Source organism: Caretta caretta, chromosome 1, assembly GCF_965140235.1.
Source record: "Caretta caretta isolate rCarCar2 chromosome 1, rCarCar1.hap1, whole genome shotgun sequence".
NCBI classification, from domain to species: domain Eukaryota; kingdom Metazoa; phylum Chordata; order Testudines; family Cheloniidae; genus Caretta; species Caretta caretta.
The window spans coordinates 206,455,773-206,478,143 of record NC_134206.1 but is presented as its reverse complement, the minus strand read 5'-3'; the positions used below and the strand labels follow the sequence as shown (position 1 = coordinate 206,478,143).

At 44.7% G+C, this 22,371-nt stretch overlaps 1 protein-coding gene across 5 annotated transcripts in view; it reads right to left on the bottom strand.

Annotated features, from left to right (window-relative positions):
- Positions 1-14,102, bottom strand: part of CFAP91 (cilia and flagella associated protein 91) — a 67,626-nt gene extending 53,524 nt beyond the window's left edge. For all 5 annotated transcript variants that reach the window (XR_007352554.2, XR_007352550.2, XM_048818819.2 and 2 more), the window contains exons 1-5: positions 13,964-14,102; positions 12,988-13,064; positions 9,305-9,462; positions 2,301-2,384; positions 181-237 (exon numbers count right to left, since the gene is read on the bottom strand). Coding sequence is in view for 3 of the 5 variants with exons in the window: in XM_048818819.2 (XP_048674776.2) it covers positions 181-237; positions 2,301-2,384; positions 9,305-9,462; positions 12,988-13,064; positions 13,964-14,081 (494 nt within the window). In the remaining 2 variants the exon portion in view is untranslated. The remainder of the gene's footprint in view (positions 1-180; positions 238-2,300; positions 2,385-9,304; positions 9,463-12,987; positions 13,065-13,963) is intronic.
- Positions 14,103-22,371: the final 8,269 nt, after the last annotated feature.

The window sequence follows — 22,371 nt, the reverse complement described above, 5'->3', positions numbered from 1 at the left end:
CTAAGCTGTAGGCATCTGGCCCTAACTTGCTTTTTCTGGGATTTCATGCTGGTGGACAGATTCTTTCTGAACTTTTAAATTGCTCTCTATTGCTTCATTATTAAAAATACTAGTCTCCTGTAGCCATTTGTGGCTAAAGATTGACCTGTTGTAACTGTTTTTTTAAACCTCACCACTTACTTTGCCACTGCATAAGCAATGTTTAGTGGAAATGGCTTATGAAAGGGGATGAAAGGTCTGCAAAGAGAGAAAACATGTTTAAGACAACAGCCATGAGAGTAAGATGCACAATAACAGAATATTACAGCTTAGCAAAACTGTGGACCAGATCCTCAGATGTTGTAAAACAGTGTAGCTCCACTGACTTCAGTGCTGATTTACAACGGCTGAGAATCTGTTTCTGCACGTTTAAGGACACATATTAGTTAGGAGTTCTTTAATCTTTTATAGAAACTCTGTCATTACTTCTTAACTCAACATGTGAGAATTGTTGTTCTATACAAGTGGAAAAATTCTTCCTCATTCAAAGAGCCCAGTTTGCTTTTCATTTACACAACTTCGTACACTGGCCCAACACCATTAATTTAAAGGGAGTCACCACTGATTTACACTGGGGTGAGAAGAGGAGAATCAGGACCAACACTGTTAATTGCTTAGTTCATATATATATATATGTTAGGATTGAGAGAGACAATACGAAGACTGGTTGGCTCAGATGTGGGTCTACTACTATACTGTCCCACTACAAAGTTCTCCCCTTGTCCATTACTATATATTTTTCTCCGCACCAAAAAAACACTTGCCCTGAAAACCTTCACATAACCTGAGGTGTGTGTGATGACATAGTCCAATTCACATTCACTATTTATAAAGTTATGCACTGGTTTAATGTGATGTTCAGTGTTGTTCATACAAGTCTCACCTTTCTAGCTCACTCTTACCTTTTTAGCTCTTTTTCCCCCCCCTACAAAAAGATATTAACTCAGAAGTTAGAACTTGAGAACACCTATTAGGCCATGTTGTCCCACTACCCCAGATTAGTACTTGAAGAGTTTACTGGCCTAGTTTAGCAGCCAATGTCTCAGAAATTTTTAGCATTAACAACTAATACTTTAATTCTTTGTCAGATAGAATTCCAAGCGGCTTTAAGGTGGTAGAAAAATTTTGAGTGCTAGAAGCTCTCAAGATAGCGGCTGCTAAAATCATGTTGTAATTCAAGCTGGGGTTGAACAGCAAGAGAGTTACCAGAATAAGATTACTATTGAGTGTATTCTCAGCATTGTACATATGTTTGGGTTTCTTTAAACCCTGTGGGAATCCGGAAGTGGAATTCTATGACATAAATCAGCTTGAAAGGTCAACTATATTTTAAGTTTATCTAATATGATTGTTTCCTTCAGTGCAGTAAGACAGTTTTAAAGTGAAATGTGCTTGAAGTCCTAAGTATTACTATTATTAATTAATAATTCCTGCTTAGAAACATACAATAGGAATTTCCATGTCAGATGAGACTAATATTAACCTAGTTTCATTACCAAGCTTTCCTAAAAGCCTCTTTACGAGGCTTTTAAAAGTTTAAGTTAAAATTGTGGCAGTGAACAAGCCACCCTGTATCTTCCTTTTGCTAAAATAACCCTAAACATCTTTGATTCATTTTTATCAGCCTAGCAAAATATGAGAAATGTTGGAAAACTGGATTTAAAAGGGGCTAAATTCATTAATAGTATAAGACAAGTCCCCTGAAGTAAAGGCAGTTGAGCCTGCACACATCAACAATGAATGAAACTGGAAACTCTTGTATCAGGGCATTTAGCAGTTGTTTCAAGTCCTATACTAAATCTTGAGACCAACGCCAGGGCTGCAGTGTAATTCTAGGGGAGGTGTGGCTCTGAAAGAGGAGTCATTCTTCTGATGAAAAGTTAAATTGTGGTTCTCTCTGCTTGTTTCAGTGGTAGCAAAACTGAAGTTAAAAATCCCCCTTTTATATTTCCAAGAGACTGGAAAACCACAATAGCTGGGCCAGCTGCATCTCTCCCTTAGTATGACAGGGTCTAATGCCAAAGGCTATGCGTGAGCAACTGCTAAGCACAGACTGGCTGTTGCACTTGCCTATACAAGTTAAGTATTTCACATTTTTTCAGTGCTCAGTCACACAGTGGACTAGATTCTAATCTCAATGGCACCAGTGTTCCAGAGCAACTCCACTGATGTTACTGGAGTTGCACCAGTGTCAGAGGCAGAGTGACTGAGATTAGAATTTGGCCTATTCCATATACGGTAGTCGTTAATTCATTTCTTACCGTTCAAAATACTTGTAGCGGTTCCTTCCATTAATTTCAGGATCTTCATACACAATTTGAGGAATCTGAAGAGAAGGTTCAGATCTAAAAAGCCAAAAAAGATAAAAACAGATCAAAATATTTTCAAAAAGTGTGTTCAGAGAAGTTCTGAGTTTTTTTTTTAAAAGATACTTTTTTAACTATACTTCAATATTTATTATTTCACTCTGGATTTCCACAGTTGCATCATCAAAACATACACACCTCAAACTCTATAATGAAGTAGCAGCAAACACCCTTACCTGCTTAAGTAAGATCAAGATTATGCATTTACATTATTCTATAGTTTCTCATATAACACTGCAGCTCTAAACTTAATGGAAATTTCACACTGTGCATATACAAAAATCAGTCATTTATTACTTCTGTTAAAATAAAATTTGGGCCTGGAGACTATTGCTCAAAGAAGATTAACCATCTGGAAAATCTGAATTTGTAAAATTCTGTTACTTTTATTTGTATGTGTGGGTGTGCAAAATAATCTGAATATATTTGTATGGCACAAAATACAAGAGAGGGGATGCAGCAAATGAAGGGGAAGAGTCACCCTGTCTAACTAAAAAATGGCTAAACAGATTTTGATCAAACCTGGAAATAACAGGCTGGCTCTAAAACTTTCATTCTGCGTTCTCCAACAGTAAAGAAGAATAAGGCTAACCTTGTGGATAGTTTAAGGAGTGTACTGGCTGGAATACAGCCTTTGTAAAAACAGCCAATACTCCCCCCCCCCCCATCTAATTTCCCATCCTGGAGACCCAACACTGAGTTTGAAGTAGGGCAATAGACTGTCTATAATTTCCTGTCCATGTCTTCTTGGATGTTGTACATTATTTAGAGAGCTCAGGAGGCAATGAATGAAAAGGGTTAGACAGGAAATAGAGTTCCCTGAAAAACCTCATGCCACAGCACCAGCTAAGTCATTCCACAAGTTCAAAAAGTCACACTTCGCCCTATTTAAGACCATCTTTGGCAACTTACCAGAAGCCTGAAACTAATTTATATAAAATGGAGCAGTTTGTTGTTGCCTTAATTTTAAATCCAGAGGTGTGGCTTAAAGAGACATAGATACCAATAGGAAATGTGGTTTGACTATTTGGATTGAACAGAGCTCTGCCTGCTGTGATCTGTTGAGTCCAAGAACCTCACATCACAGGCTCAAGAGTTGCATTGTGGAACTTAGAGACCCACAGTTTAGCCAATCCCTACCACAAACACTGTACAGAATGAGGCTTCATCATCCTTCTCTGGTGTACAATACATTGCAGAGGTCATTTTAAATCATCCTTTCCCAGCACCTGCCCCAGTGTATTGCAACAAAATAATATTTGGGTCACGATGCTAGTATCTGAACCTGAAATGCTTTCTTGACTCTGACAAACCTTTAATTGTAAAATTTTGCTAACAGTTCAAACCAGTTAATTGAACTGATGGCTTTTGCTACTGGCATTGTCTCCACATGTCAGAGTGCTTCTCCATCCAGATGAATTCTTATTTCACTCAGCACAGGTGAGCACTTATTTTCATGATCTAACTGGGTTATCATACGCTACTCATCTCATTATTACAATCTACATACCACACAGACTATGCTGACAGCTGTGCCACACACTCTCAAAGAAAATGCGGAACCACCTGATCAACATCCTCTATAGCAACCAGGGAATGATTAAGAATGAGCTCTCAAAACTGGATAGTCTCATAAAAAAACAACCTTCCACACAAACTTCCTCATGGATGGACTTTACAAAAACTAGACAAGCCATTTACAACACACACTTTGCTTCTCTACAAAAGAAAAAGGACACTAAACTATCTAAACTACTATATGCCACAAGGGGCCACAACAGTGGTTCCCTTAACCCACCCAGCAATATTGTTAATCTATCCAACTATATGCTTAGCCCAGCAGAAGAATCTGTCCTATCTCGGGGCCTCTCCTTCTGCCCCTCCACCTCCACAAACATGATACAGTTCTGTGTGACCTAGAATCCTATTTTCGACATCTCCAACTCAAGGAATATTTCCAACACACCTCTGAACAACGTACTAACCCACAGAGAACTTCCTACCAACACTACAAAAGGAAGGATTCTGGGTGGACTCCTCCTGAAGGTCGAAACAACAGACTGGACTTCTACATAGAGTGCTTCTGCCGACGTGCACGGGCTGAAATTATGGAAAAGTAGCATCACTTGCCCCATAACCTCAGCCGTGCAGAACATAATGCTCTCCACAGCCTCAAAAACAACTCTGACATCATAATCAAAAAGGCTGACAAAGGAGGTGCTGTCATCATCATGAATAGGTCGCAATATGAACAAGACGCTGCTAGGCAGCTCTCCAACACCACTTTCTACAAGCCATTACCCTCTGATCCCACTGAGGGTTACCAAAAGAAACTACAGCATTTGCTCAAGAAACTCCCTGAAAAAGCACAAGAACAAATCCGCACAGACACACCCCTAGAACCCCAAGCAGGGGTATTCTGTCTGCTACCCAAGATCCATAAACTTGGAAATCCTGAATGCCCCATCATCTCAGGCATTAGGACCCTGACAGCAGGATTGTCTGGCTATGTAGACTCCCTCCTCAGGCCCTATGCTACCAGCACTCCCAGCTATCTTCGAGACACCACTGACTTCCTGAGGAAACTACAATCCATCGGTGATCTTTCTGATAACACCATCCTGGCCACTATGCATGTAGAAGCCCTCTACACCAACATTCCACACAAAGATGGACTACAAGCCGTCAGGAACAGTATCACCGATAATGTCACGGCAAACCTGGTGGCTGAACTTTGTGACTTTGTCCTCACCCATAACTATTTCACATTTGGGGACAATGTATACCTTCAAATCAGCGGCACTGCTATGGGTACCCGCATGGTCCCACAGTATGCCAACATTTTTATGGCTGACTTCGAACAACACTTCCTCAGCTCTCATCCCCTAATGCCCCTACTCTACTTGCGCTACATTGATGACATCTTCATCATCTGGACCCATGGAAAAGAAGCCCTTGAGGAATTCCACCATGACTTCAACAATTTCCATCCCACCATCAACCTCAGCCTGGACCAGTCCACACAAGAGATCCACTTCCTGGACACTACGGTGTTAATAAGTGATGGTCACATAAACAGCACCCTATACTGGAAACCTGCTGACCGCTATGCCTACCTACATGCCTCCAGCTTTCATCCAGACCACACCACACAATCCATTGTCTACAGCCAAGCTCTACAATACAACTGCATTTGCTCCAATCCCTCAGACAGAGACAAACACCTACAAGATCTCTATCAAGCATTCTTACAACTACAATACCCACCTGCTGAAGTGAAGAAACAGATTGATAGAACCAGAAGAGTACCCAGAAGTTACTTACCTCAGGACAGGCCCAACAAAGAAAATAACAGAATGCCACTAGCCATCACCTTCAGCCCCCAACTAAAACCCCTCCAACGCATCATCAAGGATCTACAACCAATCCTGAAGGACGACCCATCACTCTCACAGATCTTGGGAGACAGGCCAGTCCTTGCTTACAGACAGCCCCCCAACCTGAAGCAAATACTCTCCAGCAACCACACACCACACAACAGAACCACTAACCCAGGAACCTATCCTTGCAACAAAGCCCGTTGCCAACTGTGTCCACATATCTATTCAGGAGACACCATCATAGGGCCTAACCACATCAACCACACTATCAGAGGCTCGTTCACCTGCACATCTACCAATGTGATATATGCCATCATGTACCAGCAATGCCCCTCTGCCATGTACATTGTCAAACTGGACAGTCTCTATGTAAAAGAATAAATGGACACAAATCAGACGTCAAGAATTATAACATTCAAAAACCAGTCGGAGAACACTTCAATCTCTTTGGTCACTTGATTACAGACCTAAAAGTGGCAACTCTTCAACAAAAAAACTTCAAAAACAGACTCCAACGAGAGACTGCTGAATTGGAATTAATTTGCAGACTGGATACAATTAACTTGAACAAAGACTGGGAGTGGATGGGTCATTACATAAAGTAAAACTATTTCCCCATGTTTATTCCCTCCTCCCCCGGCCGTTCCTCAGATGTTCTTGTCAACTGCTGGAAATGGCCCACCTTGATTATTACTACAAAAGGTTTCCCCCCACCCCCCGGCCCGCTCTCCTGCTGGTAACAGCTCACCTTCCTGATCACTCTCGTTACAGTGTGTATGGTAACACCCATTGTTTCATGTTCTCTGTGTATATAAATCTCCCCACTGTATTTTCCACTGAATGCATCCAATGAAGTGAGCTATAGCTCATGAAAGCTTATGTTCAAATACATTTGTTAGTCTCTAAGGTGCCACAAGTCCTCCTTTTCTTTTTGCGGATACAGACTAACACGGCTGCTACTCTGAAACCTGTTTCACTATTGTTAATTATACTTTAAAGCTCAATCACTTTCAACCATAAGGAGATACATCACAAAACCAGGTCAGAGTCTAGAGGCAGCTTGTTGACACAGTTAATGCAAGAAGTAAATGTGAGAACAGCCAGTGCTGCTGTCACCTGCTACTTTCATGCTGGTACAAAGATGATAAGATCGGAAGGCACCACTGTGATTGTCATAAATATAAAGGGAAGGGTAAACATCTTTAAAATCCCTCCTGGCCAGAGGAAAAGCCCTTTCACCTGTAAAGGGTTAAGAAGCTAGGATAACCTCTCTGGCACCTGACCAAAATGACCAATGAGGAGACAAGATACTTTCAAACCTGGGGGGGGGGGGGAGAAACAAAGGGTCTGGGTCTGTCTGTGAGATGCTTCTGCCAGGGACAGAACAGGAATGGAGTCTTAGAACTTAGTAAGTAATCTAGCTAGATATGCGTTAGATTATGACTTCTTTAAATGGCTGAGAAAATAAGCTGTGCTGAATGGAATGGATATTCCTGTCTTTGTGTCTTTTTGTAACTTAAGTTTTTGCCTAGAGGGATTCTCTATGTTACCTTACAGGATAATCTAATTATCCTGTAAGGTATTTACCACCCTGATTATACAGAGGTGATTCTTTTTACTTTTTCTTCTATTAAAATTCTTCTTGTAAGAAACTGAATGCTTTTTTCATTGTTCTTAAGATCCAAGGGTTTGGGTCTGTGGTCACCTATGCAAATTGGTAAGGATTTTTATCAAACCTTCCCCAGGAAGGGGGGTGCAAGGTTTTGGTGAGGATTTTGGGGGGAAAGACGTTTCCCCCCGACTCTTTCCCAATAATAAACCCGGTTAGACGTTTGGTGGTGGCAGCGAAAGTCCAAGGGCAAAAGGTAAAATAGTTTGTACCTTGGGGAAGTTTTAACCTAAGCTGGTAAAAGTAAGCTTAGGAGGTTTTCATGCAGGTCCCCACATCTGTACCCTAGAGTTCAGAGTGGGGAAGGAACCTTGACAGTGATGATCTAGTCTGATCTCCTATATAACACAGGGTATAGGAGTTCCCCCAAATTAATTCCTGTTTAAACTGGCACATATATTTTAGAAAAACATCTAATCTTGATTTAAATGTTGCCAGCTAGTGATGGCGAATCCACCATGAGCCTTGGTAAATTGTTCCAATGGTTAATTACCCTCACTGTTAAAAATGTACATCTTATTTACAATCTGAATCTGGCAAACTTCAACTTCTGATCAAAATAAGATGAGAGGAAAAGAGCACAGCAGTGACATTTAAAACTTTGAAAGTATAACATAAAGACTCGATAGAGTAAAGAATTAGTTTGTGTATGCTTAAAAAAAAAAACCTGTGACGTCTTCATCCAGGCCAACATCCCTCCTTGTCTGACTACTGACTAGCCCTTCCAAATAGCCTCTCTGACTCCCAGCTCTTCCGATACTGCTGCCCATTTTCTGACAAGCTCAAGTATCTCCTCACATCACTCCATTGGCTCTCGATTCATTTCAGGATCCAATTCAAAATTGCCCTCTTTGATTTTAAACCCCTCCACGGACATGACACAGCCTATTGTACTTTTCAAAACTTTTGTTCCTTTCCCCATTCTTTCTGCATGCCTAGCACTATTCTCTTTTTTATCCCTCCATGTGAGCTGGTGCAGCAGAATCTTTCTTCCGCAGTTCCTATTGTCTGACTAGAACAACCTCTCTATCCTCAGCTTCCTCTTCCTCTGTACCTTAATTCTTTGAAGTGGTTTGGGAAGTAACTTTATATGCAATATGTTATTCAAAATTATGTTGTGTTATTTTGTTAACTGATATAGCACCTGTTGCACAGTGTCCCAGATGCGCACAAGGGAAAAAAATAACAAAATCATATTTAAACAACTCTAGTCCAAGTGGACCAGGTAATCAGCAACTCTAGTCAAAACAAACAAGGCGGGCTAAGGAAAAGAGACCAAACAAAATGGGGCTTCTGAAAAAGGAAAGGGAAGTGGTCAGATCCTGACCTAAATAGGAAGGCCTCACACAGAATCTTGAATACAGCTACAGAGGGACTCCAGCCCTTGATTCACTACAGCACTTAAACACGTACTGAAGTACTTTGCTGAATTGGGATCCTAATGGACATATTGGGAAAGTCTCCTGCACTAAGAAGGCCCTAGTCTAGTCCAGTCCAAATGAAACCTTGGGATGCATAGCAAGGACAATCCAGTCAGCTTCAGTCTGGGAGGGACAAAGGAGAAAGGCTATCACTTAAGTAGCTCCAGCCTGGATCATTGAAGTTTTTACAACGTTGAAAACGAGAGCTTTAAATAAATCTCTTGATTTATTGGCAACCAGTGCAGATAGAGTTGGATGAATGTAGAACACCCAATCCCAAAAAAGCAGATGGATGGCCATATTCCACAACAGCTGCAACCTCTGAATCAGTTTCAAGTAAGATCTAAATAGGAGCAAACTGCAGTCATCTATCCTGTATTGTTTTTTTGTTTTTTTTTCCTTAATATAGTCCAATGGTAGGACACTTACCTAGCAAGCTGCTGAAGAACCTCTAGGCGCTGCTGGGCCCTGCCTCTCCATCTTCGGTCAATAAATGGGGGCACGGGATTTCTTTCCTCCAAACGCAGATCGTACCAGGGATAATGGATCAGACTGCTAAACATGGTTTTAAAAATCGGCATCTTTTTCTAATTTTAATGTGTAGACAAGAGAAATGGCAGTTGTTATTTAGCAATTCCATGCAATACTTAAGAGATCATCGCTTCAACTAGTGTTTTTGAGTCTATATGTAAACAAGGCATGAGAAATATATAGAGATTAAACAAGTTACTGTGAATTACAGCGCTATAAACCTGGGTGGTAGAGGTGACAGCATGCTCTAATGACATCAATCAATAACAGAGTGCTTCTCAAAATGAGGAACATACAGGACTAAACAGCAGGGGCATGGAGATGCTAAGTATCAACCTATGTAGCTGCAAAGAAATCCTTGAAAATGTGGCCCAAGTATAATGGATGCAGCTACATTTGTCTAAGTCAGCAGAAAGCTTGAAATCAGCTTTAAGATATGAATTGCCCCATTTATTTCAGTGGGTGCTAACTCAGAAGCCCAATTAATGTAAGGGTATGCCTGCCTACATTGTAGCTGGGAAGTGTGATTTCCAGTGCAGGTAAACAGACCCTGTGGGCCTGGCAGCAGCTCGGTCTAGCTGCCAGAGTCCAAGCCCACCTGACCACTGGAGTCTGAGCTCAGGAGACTAGCCCGAGCTGCTGCCTGTGCTGCAGCATCCACACTGCTACTTTCAGCATGCTAGCGCCAGCAGAGACAGCACAAGTCTGTATACCCATGCTGAGAATCACACTCCTCAACCGCAGTACAGACATGCCCCAAATGTCAGCATTGTGCTATTTCCCTGTTCATCAAAGTATGTAAGAAAGGAAAGGAAGCGTCATACTATGAAGATCTATACAATCTACTCTAAATGATGGCTCATTATGACTAAGCCTTTAACAATAGATGGCAAGGTTGAACGGTGGCACCATTTATTTCATTTTCCTGAAGGAAGACTCAACTTTCAAAGTTTGGGAAATGCTGTCATAAAGTTATAAGAACCACCCTCACCCCATCAGATGACATTATAACCCCAGAATTCAAAACCAGCTTGTTTTGTATTATATACTAGGCAGCTGCTTATTCAGATGGTCAGAACTGTGGATAAGCACATTTTAAACAAACCAAAAGGAAAAAATAAATAGGATGGTGGAACATGGAATTTATCTGGCTAAACAGGAATTTTGACATGAAGAGGAGATTTTCAAATAAGTGATGCACTTTGGGCCTAAATTTGGATTCTGGGGTTTTCAGACAAGAGGGAGTACACCATACATAGGCTGGACATGTAGCAGCCAATATACAAGGGCTCCCTTTCAGAAATCTAGTGTTTCTGAGACTAACCAGAATCAGAAGGGTGCATCATCAGATACTTTAAACAAAAAATGCACTCAGAGCTAGAAGTGACAGAAAGATTTGTGGGTATGTCTATGCTCTTTGCTACCTGCATGGAAGCCACACCAGAAACCACAGTGACAGCAGAGTCCAACAAGGTCAAACAACTTTGTGTAACTGGTAGATTCTCATCATGCCATTTACACCCTTGACCTACAGGGATTGAGGCAATGTCTACACTACATACATTACACCAGCACAACTGTACCACTGCAGCTGCGCCGCTCTAAGGTCTCCCATGTAGCCACTCTATGCCAGCAGGAGAGCGCGCTCCCATCATCTTAATTAAACCACCCCCAACGAGCGGCAGTAGCTATGTTGGCACTTTTGTCAGTGAAACTTATGTTGGTCAGGGTGTGTTTTTTCACATCCCTGACCGACAAAAGTGCTAGTGTAGACAAAGCCTGAGTGAAAACACATCCGTGACCTTGGGCAGGTCACATTAATCTCTGTGTGCCTTAGCCGCCCATCTGTAAAATAGGGATACTAGTACTTCCCTGCCTCATTGGGGTTTTGTGAGGATAAATAAAGATTATGAGACTCTCAGATACTACAGTAATAGGGGCATACACAAACAAGATCAGGGGTCTCAAACACGCAGCCCGCATGCGGCCCGCGGGGTTATTTTCTGCGGCCCGCCAGCTCCCTGCGGCCCCCCAGCGTTTACCTAGAGTGACTCCGGCCCAGGGCGGCGCACACTGGGAGCAGGGCAGGCTCCTACAGGCCCCTGCCACACCCCTCCTGCACCCGGACCCTCTGCCCTGAGACCCCTGCCACACCCCTCCTGCACCCTGCACCCCTCCGGCACCCCAAACCCCTGCCCTGAGCCTCCTGCCACATCCTGCACCCCTTCTGCACCCCCTGGGGGCAGGGAGGGGGCGGAGTTGGGGTGGGGATTTCGGGGAAGGGGTTGGAATGGGGGCAGGGAAGGGGCCTCATGGAAGGGGTGGAGTGGGGGTGGGGCTGGGGCAGTGGTGGTGGGGGGGTCAGTGATGTGGCCCTCATGGTCATTTGAGTTTGAGACCCCTGCACTAGATCAATTAGAGCTAGCGTGAATATAAATATTAATGTAGTCACGGTAGCATGGGCAGCAGCAGCAGCGTGGCTTAGCTGTGTTGAGTACAAACCCAGCTGAACTCCATAGGTACATACTTGGCATGGCTTAGCCCTGCTGCCGCTGGTACCTGTGCTACCGAGGCTAAACTATTTATACTCGCACTAGCTCTCATTGAGCTACTGTAAGTACATCTAGGCAAGCTGAGATTCCCACCCTCAGAGGTATTTTTAGTACATGTAGGCAAGGTGGGAATCCCATAGAGTCGCCTCCAGGATCGTCCTGGAGTCTCCAGGAATTAATGATTAATATTTAATTAAAGATTATGTCATGTGATGAAACCTCCAGGAATCCATCCAACCAAAACTGGCAACCCTAGAATCTCACCACTAGCTACTACTGTAGACATAGCCATAGAGAACATCGAAAAACTTCAGAGAAACAGCGTTTAGGGAGGGAGGAGACAGGAAACAGGTTTTGAATAATACATTTTTATTGGCTCCACTGCATGGAAAGTGTCAGCTTGCTTTAGAAGCGCTGGTCCTCAGCGTTTAGAATGCTTCCCAACCTACTCATTCAAGAGCAAAGTCTGAATAAACCCAGGAGGACAAAAAACAAAGCTCCTTGTTTGTCAAACTTTGATTCACTGGAGTTGTATCACATCCCTTTTTCATTCTGCCTAAATGGCTCACCTGCAGCTATCAAAATAAGTAAGGGCCATTGTGTGAAACATTACTTACATTTCAAGTGCTCTGTTAAAAAAACAGTGCAATAACCCAATTCTCCTATTATGTCTAAGACTTTCCTTAATGAGCCATAGACCAGTCGTCAGAGGTATCCAGGGGTGTCCCATTCTCAAGCACTGATGCATGACTTAGGGGCTTAGGAATAGAACATAGAACTGTTTATTTCTAGACTATTGGTATAAAGTCAACCCAAGACAGTGGTGACCATCAGGTATTAAACTATTTTTGTGTTAGGTATAAACGATTTCCTTTCTTTACAGAGCTTGTGCTGTTCTAAGGAAGTTGCGTAAAGTTAAGATTGCTCAAGTGCAATCAAGTTTTTTACATATATATTCATATTCCTTTAATATAGGGAAGAATGTGGGAAAAACCTCTCCTGAAGATGTCTCAGGCTGAAACAACCTACCATCTTGTCACACAGGAGATGAGCCTGGACATTTGCCTTTGCGTGGTCCTTCTCACTTGATAACACATACAAGGGATCTGAAATATAAGCAATCCCATGGATTCAAAGAAAACGAACAGAATAATACCCTGGCTCCCCTTGACAAGAAGTCCGTTTTTCCACTTCAGAGACTAAACGAGACATAGAAATAAAAAAGAGCAAGCACACTTTTGCACCTCTGACCCCCCCCCCCCCCGCCCCCAGTCAGCCTCGATGCTGCTACTGTACAGAGTAGACCACGCTCCGGTGGGGAGAAATTAAAGGCTCATAATTGTTAAAGTACTCTTCTGGCAACCTTTAAAACCATTAAACGGTAGCTACAGCCGTGAATGGAAGCAGCAGCAGCGAGCATTTGCTGCTTCCCTGTGGAATGAAGCGCCAGGCATGGCCTTGCACATCCGCAGGTGGCTCCCTGCTCTGCCCACGCCTTTCCCGCTAATGCTGCTTTCAGCCTGTCCATTTCGCCTCCCCCCCCCCCCCCGCGCGCTCGGAGGAGCCTCCCTGTCCTCTTCCAGATCCGCTTTTCCAGCCTCGTCCCCCAGCCCCGACTGACGGCGCCTCAGCACGCCCCAGGCTGCCTCCGCGGCTCCCCCCTGCGGCCGCCGGCTGCAGCCCACCACGCGGGCCCCGGCCAGGCCTCTCGCGGCGCTGGACGGGCGGGGGCGGCCCCTGTCGCACAGCTCGAGCGACTCCCGCCCGACGCGGGCCCCGGCCACGCCCAGCCTGAGGGGAGTCGGGCCCGCCCCTCCCCCCCAGCAACCCCGCGCGGCCCCGCCGGGCTGCACGAGGCCGCACGCGGGGTGACGGGAGGCGGAGCCTCGTCGCCAACCCGCCCCCTCTGCTGCCGCCCGGGCGGGGCCTGCGGGGTTGGCGCCGCCCCCCGGCTCGGTCTCTGGGCCAAGCCGGCTCCGCCCCTGCCGGGGCCGCTCGCCGGTACCGTAGAGGAAGTCGAAGGCTCTGCTGGGGGCCAGGCCCGAGCGGTACCGGCCCCCGGGGCTCGGGCCCCCGCCGCCCGCCGGCCCCGGCACCGTCCCGATCACCGTGTAGCTGCTCATGGCGGCGCGTTCCCATGGCAACGGGGCCGGGCGGGGCGTCCACCCTGAGGGGCGGGGCTCGCGCTGGGCACGTGGAGCGGGGGCGGGGGTACGGGGAGGCAGCGAGCGCTTCCCAGGCGGCCCCCACCACATCCCTCCCGCCCAGCCCCCACCGCGCCCCTCCCCCGGCTACTCCAGCCGGGCTCCGCCGCCTGCGCCCCCCGTCCCGCAACATGAATTAAATTGCGGCTCCCCACCCCCCAGCAGGAAGAGAGCGGGAGCAGCCAAAGCGGGACAGGGCAGCCTCAAGTGCGGTGCTGTAGGCCTGCTGCAGCACTGGGGGCAGGGCTGAGACCCAGCTCCCTAAGTGGCTGGTAGCCAAGTGCATCGCCTGGCCCTTTATTTAATTTACTTTCTTGACTTTAATATGATTAAAGATTGACTTTATTATTATGGTCAAAGTGTGCAAAGTGTTTTACATTCAGTTGAAATAGACATAGCCCCTACCTACTCCAAAGAGTTTATAATGTAATCTTAAAAAGAAAAGGAGTACTTGTGGCACCTTAGAGACTAACCAATTTATTTGAGCATGAGCTTTAAGGTGCCACAAGTACTCCTTTTCTTTTTGCGAATACAGACTAACAGGGCTGTTCCTCTGAAATGTAATCTTAGGTTTCAGAGTAGCGGCCCCTGTTAGTTTGTATCCGCAAAAAGAACAGGAGGACTTGTGGCACCTTAGAGACTAATAAATTTATTTGAGCATGAGCTTTCGTGAGCTACAGCTCACTTCATCGGATGCATAGAATGGAAGGTATAGTAAGAAGAGATATACATACAGAGAACATGAAAAGGTGGAATAGGAGACTAATTAATTAAGATGAGCTATTATGAGCAGGCAAAAAAAACTTCTGTAGTGATAAACAAGATGGCCCATTTAGACAGCTGACAAGAAGGTGTGAGGATACTTAAGGAAATAGATTCACTATATGTACTGACCCAGCCACTCCCAGTCTCTATTCAAACCCAAGTTAATGGTGTCTAGTTTGCATATTAATTCAAGCACAGTAGTTTCTCCTTGGAGTCTGTTTTTGAAGCTTTTCTGTTGCAAAATTGCCACCTTTAAATCTGTTACTGAGTGGCCAGAGCAGTTGAAGTGTTCTCCTTCCGGTTTTTGAATGTTATGTTCCTGATGTCAGATTTGTGTCCATTTATTCTTTTGCGTAGAGACTGTCTGGTTTGGCCAATGTACATGGGACAGGGGCACTGCTGGCACATGATGGCATGTATCACATTGGTAGATGTGCAGGTGAACAAGCTGCTGATGGCGTGGCTAAGGTCCTATGATGGGGTCACTTAAATAAATATATGGACAGAGTTGGCATCGGGCTTTGTTGCAAGGATAGGTTCCTGGGTTAGTCTTTTTGTTGTGTGGTGTGTGGTTGCTGGAGAGTATTTTCTTCAGGTTGGGGGGCTGTCTGTAAGTGAGGACTGGTCTGTCTCCCAAGATCTGTGAGAGAGAGGGATCATTTTTCAGGATAGATTGTAGATCTTTGATGATGCGTTGGAGAGGTTTTAGTTGGGGGCTGAAGGTGACAGCTAGTGGCGTTCTGTTATTTTCTTTGTTGGGCCTGTCCTGTAGTAGGTGGCTTCTGGGTACTCTTCTGGCTCTGTCAATCTGTTTTTTCACTTCAGCAGGTGGGTACTGTAGTTGTAAGAACACTTGATAGAGATCTTGTAGGTGTTTGTCTCTGTCTGAGGGATTGGAGCAAATGTGGTTGTATTGTAGAGCTTGGCTGTAGACAATGGATCGTGTGGTGTGTAATCTGCTAGTTTTAGCCTCATTGGTTTGTTACCCATTGTTATTACTCAGTTCTCAGATGTTGTTTGTGAGGATTAATTATCTTTGAAGATCATCAGTTCATCTATCACCACACAGAGCTAATCTAATTTAAAGAGCCTCTCACCCTTACAGCTGGGGCTGATAGTCCTGCCTCTTATTAAGGTTGTACAACGCTTCCCATTGTAAGACCCTCTTTTCAGTTGCTTATAATTTTGTCAAACTTTAACCATTTGGGCTGAAATTTTACGTCAGGTGTCTGCCTCAGTCGTGGCTTAATCATTTCTGAGACTGAGGCTCAGTGAGGGTGGACAGGCAACCTTACTTCTGGCAATTCCTAGCCTTTGGGTGCCTGACTTTGCTGCCTTAATAGTGTTCTTTTAACAGTATTAGTTATTATTAACAATATTGATACATATCTGTATTACCATAGTGCCTAGGAGCCCCAGTCGTGGACCAGAACCCCATTGTGCTAAGTGCTGTACAAGCAGACTAAAAAGGCAGTCCCTGCCCCAAGGAGCTCACATCTAAGTATAAAGTGAGACAACAGATGGATACAGATAGGGGTGTATAAGGAAACAATGAGACAATATTTGTCAGCGTGAAAGGAAGTGGCATCCATGCACCAGCAGCCTAACGTATTTTTTGTGATTAATAGTATTTAAAGTGCTATACAAATGCTAAATATCATTGTGTAAAATCAGTACACTACTAATCGAACCTTAACATAGGAAAGGCAGAAGGAACCTGTCATTTTCCAGTCTTGCCACTGGGTGTCACAGTTGTTTTACCCATTTTTCAACTAAGGCCATTACAGCAACAGGAGCCTGCTGTGGTAAGAATGCAAAACATGTTCTGGGGCCAATTCAACCCTGATATAACTTCACTGCAGTCAGTTAAGTTACACCAGGGTAAATTTGGCCTAGGACGGAAGCTCAGTGCTACTTCCATTCACAGTCTACTCTTCTGTAGCTCTACCAGCTACTGAATATAATGAGTCTCATTTCCCAGATGTGTTCTGGGCAATATTGGAGGGGTGAAAGGTTCAGCAGTGCACATATGGATTGCAGCTGCCATTGGCCATTCCTGCTGCTTGGCCGGACTCTCAAGACTTCCCATCAGCCAATCAGAGCCCGCTGACATATCATATGGCCTATTTTTGACCAGGGAAGGAGACTGAGGCTTGATCTACACTACAGAGTTACAGAGTAGTAGCCGTGTTAGTCTGTATTTGCAAAAAGAAAAGGAGTACTTGTGGCACCTTAGAGACTAACAAATTTATTTGAGTATAAGCTTTCGTGACCTAACTCTGTAAGTGTCTACACTAAAATGTAGCTCCCACTGATGTAACTCGCCCACTACACCGACTTAATAACTCCACCTTCACGAGAGGCGTAGTGATTAGGTCAATGTTAGGGTTGCTAACTGTCTAATCTCACAAACCCAAACACCCTTGCCCCACCCCCTGCCACATCCCTTTCCTGAGGCGCCACTCCGCTCACTCCATCCCCCTTCCCTCTGTCGCTCGCTCTTCCCCACCCTCACTCACTTTCACTAGGCTGGGGCAGGGGGTTGGGGTGTAGTAGAGGGTGCAGGGTGCAACCTCTGAGGGTTTGGGTGCAGGAGGGGGCTCAGGGCTGGGGCACGGGGTTGGGGTGCAGGAGGGCGTGAGGGTCGTGGACTCCAGCTGGGAGATGCTTACCTCAGGTGGCTCCCAGTTGGCGGTGCAGTGGGGCTAAGGCAGGCTTTCTGCTTGCCCTGGCCCCATGACGTGATGCTCCCAGAAGTGGCTGGCACGTCCCTGTAGTCCCTGGGGGGGCTGAAGTTCCTGGCCAATGGGAGCTGTAGAGTTGGTGCTCAGGGCAGGGGCAGCATGCAGAGACACCCTTCTCCCCCCCCCCACACACACCTTGGGGCTGCAGGGACGCGCTGGCCACTTCCGGGAGAGGCATGGGGCCAAGGCAGGCAGGGAGCCTGCCTTAGCCCCGCTGCACCACCAGACTTTTAGCGCCTAAAATCTCCTGGTTTGGCTTCAGTAGCCTCAGGGAGATAGGGCCTGATTCCAGGAGATTCCTGGCAAAACTGGGAGGGTTGGCAACCCTAGTCAATGTGGTTAGTTTGCTGCAGTATCAGTGTAGACCAGTGATGGGCAACCAGCAGCCTGTTGCCCACCACTGCTGTAGACACTGTGTTGCTTACATCGACTGTTGCTGCCTTTCAGACGCCATCCCACAATGCCCCACACTGGCAGTTAAATCCGTACAAGCATGCCTGGTGAGGATGCACACCGTCGACACGAGTGTAGCATGGACATGCAAAAGCAATATAATTACTGCGTTGGCTGTTCATTAATGTAACTTAGGTTGACTTAATTTTGTAGTGTAGGCTTGCCCTGAGTCAGAGTGAAGCAATCGTTTCCTGCTCTAGGGAGGAAGCAGATACATGTACAGCAGAGACAGGGAGAAGTGAATATTTCTGAGCTGTTCTCTAGGTCTTGTTATCTCATTGTCTTTGCCTCCTGCTGGCAGTTTACTGCAAAACTCTATGACTGCAAGTTAGACTCATGCAGACACCACACAGACATCACACACACTTCACTCAGGCAGCCATGGATGCAACATATGCATCACACATGTACATCTTACCCTACACATGCACACAAACACCAAACATGCACCCACATCCTTACCAACACACCACATGTGTATGCATACACACAAGCATGCATAGTTCTGCTTTATTGTGCAGTAGAGGCTTCAGCTGGAGTACTGTGTCCAGTTTTGGGTGCTACACTTTAAGAAAAACATGGACAAATTGAAGAAATTCTCAAGGGCACCAACAAAAGTGTCATGAGGTTTAGAAAACGTGAACCATGAAGAAAGGTTGAAAGACTTGGGCATATTTAGTCTAGACAAGAGAAGACTTAGTGGGGACAGGATAACAGTCTTCAAATATGTAAAAGATTGTTATAAAGAAGATGGTGATCAATTGTTCTCCATGCCCACAGACAGTAGGGCAAGTAGTAATTGGTTTAATCTGCAGCAAGGGAGATATAGGGTTGCATATTAGAAAAAAGCTTTTTAACTGTAAGGATAGCTAGGCATAGCAACATGTTAGGGGTGGCTGCAGAATCCCCATCACTGGAGGTTTTTAAGAACAGGTTAGACAAACATCTGTCAAGGATGGTCTAGATTTGCTTCATCCTGCGTCAGTCTGGGGGAATTGAACAGACTTCTTGAGGGCCCTTCCACTAGGAAATGCAAAGTTAAGTACGTGCCGCCCTCACAACACAACCTGAATTCTGCCCCCTGTAGCTGGTAGTAGGCACTGGGAATCTCTCTCTTGAACTCATCAAGACTAGATGCCTTCCTGGAAGATACTTTCGTCAAACACAAGGCATTAGGCTAAATACAGCAGAAACTGGATGAAAAACACAGCTGCAGCACCTGGTCTTATCAGCCACTCTGAGACCTGGCAAACTTGAATGAAATTCTGTGGCCTGTGTTACACAGGAGGTGAGACTAGATGATCAAATGGTCCCGCCTAGCCTTAAAGTTTATAATAAATATATTTGACACCACAACCTCTGGTTAAATGCCAAACACCACCTGGGATGTGAGACTGTCCTTTTCTTTCCCTGTTATATTTCTTCTTTTTCCTCTCTCTCTCTCTCTCTCTCTCTCTTTTTCCTTCTAAGAAGAGTCCATTCCGCAGGTATGGCCTTCATTCTTTGTTCCTAGATATGTATACATGTAGCTATGTTTGGCAAAATTCAAGTTTTATTTTTTTACAATTTTGATGATTAATATAGATTTTTTTCAGGTTTTTAACTATGTTAATTTTTACAGGTGCAGGAAAGTAATGGGGTTGGGGTTAGGGTTAGGGCAGTGCTGTCAGCAGGGCTGAAGGGGTTCCCAGCACTGACATTGGGGCTGCAGAGGGCTCCCTGCATGGCCAAGGGACTCAGGACACCTGGATGCAAGGTGTGGGGGAGGCTGTGGTCCTGGCCCAGGGGAGCAGAGATCACCCAACCCCCAAGTCAGGGCTACAAGAGGAAAAGCCCCCAGCTACGTGGAAGGTCACCCAAATGCTGAACAGTTCCTGCCTGGGGACAGCCCCTGCAATCCTGGCTGGTGAGTGAGTGAGTGAGTGGGGTCATGACAGTGGTGCTGCAGATGGCTACCTGCACTGCTGCAGGGGTGGTGACACCTGATACCTACAGACACAAGGTGAGGGGGAGGCTATGGTCCTGGTGGGTCAGAGCAGAGACACCTGGGCCAGAGCCATGAGAAGGAGGATGAGCCCTTGGCTGCGTGGGAGAACATAACATAAGAACTGCCATACCAGGCTAGACCAAAGGTCCATCTAGCCCAGTATCCTGTCTTCCGACAGGGGCCAATGCCAGGTGCTCCAGCGGGAATGAACAGAACACGGCAATCATCAAGTGATCCATCCCGTCACCCATTCCCAGCTTCTGGTAAACAGAGGCTAGGGACACCATCACTGCCCATCCTGGCTAATAGCCATTCATGGACCTATCCTCCATGAATCTATCTAGTTCTTTTTTTAACCCTGTTATTGTCTTGGCCTTCACAATACTCTCTGGCAAAGAGTTCTACAGATTGACTGTGTGTTGAGTATAGAAATACTTCTTTTTGTTTGTTTTAAACCTGCTGCCTATTAATTTCATTTGGTGACCCCTAGTTCTTGTATTATGAGACTGCGTAAATAACACTTCCTTATTTACTTTCTCCACACCCATCATGATTGTACAGACCTCTGTCATATCCCCCTTAGTTGTCTCTTTTCCAAGCTGAAAAGTCCCAATTTTATTACTCTCTCCACATACAGAAGGTGTTCCATACCCCTAATCATTTTTGTTGCCTTTTTCTGAAAACTTTTCCAATTCCAATATTTTTTTTTTTGAGATGGGGCAACCACATCTGCATGCGGTATTCAAGATGTGGGCATACCATGGATTTATATAGAGGTAATATGATATTTTCTGTCTTATTATCTATCCCTCCCTTAATGATTCCCAACATTCTGTTAGCTTTGTTGATTGCCACAGCACATTGAGTGGATGTTTTCAGAGAACTATCCACGACTCCAAGATCTCTCTCTTGAGTAACAGCTAATTTCGACCCCATCATTTTATATGTATAGTTGCGATTATATTTTCCAGTGTGCATTACTTCATTTATCAACATTGAATTTCATCTGCCATTTTGTTGCCCAGTCACCCAGTTTTGTGAGATCCCTTTGTAGCTCTTTGCAGTCTGCTTTGGATTTAACGATCTTGAGTATTTTTTTTATCACCTCCAAATTTTGCCACCTCACTGTTTACCCCTTTTCCAGATCATTTATGAATATGTTGAATAGTACAGGTCCCAGTACAGACCCCTGGTGGACACCATTATTTACCTCTCTCCATTCTGAAAACTGACTATTTATTCCTACCCTTTGTTACCTGTCTTTTAACCAGTTACCAGTCCATGAGAAAATCTTCCCTCTTATCCCATGACAGCTTACATTGCTTAAATAAAGCAGAGGCCACCCTACTGTTGAATGGTAGGCAAGAGGTCTTGGAGGCCAAATTTAGATTGCTGGGGAAGAGATTAAAGTCCAAGACTTCATGGTAACATTCTCTGAAATATTTCCAATTCTACATGCAGGGCCAGAAAGACAGGCAGAACTGCAGGGTCTAAATTAGTTGATGACACGATGATGTAAGGAGGAGGGCTTTAGGTTTATTAGGAGCTGGGGAACCGCTGGGAAAGGAGTATCCCATATGGGAAGGATGGGCTCCACCTAAACCAAAACAGAACCAGACTGGTGGGATATAAAATTAAAAAGGTTGTAGAAGATTTTTTTAAATTAAAGGGCTGAGGAAAAGCCAACAGGTGTGGAAAAGCACATGGTTTGGGCTCAGACACCCCTTAGGGATGAATTTATTAATGGGGACTCTATATCCTAGTAAAGAAGATCGGAATAAAGTTGGTAAAGTACAGGGAGGAGCTACAGAGGAACAGTCAAACAAAATAGAGTCCCATATAAATATAACTCATGAAGGCAGGCAACTGAATATTGACAAACTGTACAAATGCTTATTTAAAAATGCTAGAAGTCTACATACTAAGATGGGTGAAGTATGATGGCTGGCATTAAATGTGGACATTGATATAACAGGCACAGTGGAAACTTGGTGGAATCAAAGGACATGGTAGTATCAGGGTACAAAATAAACAGGAATGACAGAGTAGGTCGCTTTGAGTAGTAGTACTATATGTGAAAGAAAGCAGAGAGTCAAATAAAGTGAAAATCTTAAATGAATTAAACTGTACCATAGACTTTTTATGAATAAAAATTCCATGCTTGAACAGTAAAAGGATAGCAGTAGGAATATACTACCCATCACCTGCCCAGGAGGTGACTGTAATTGTGAAATGTTCGGGGAGATCAGAGAGGCTACAA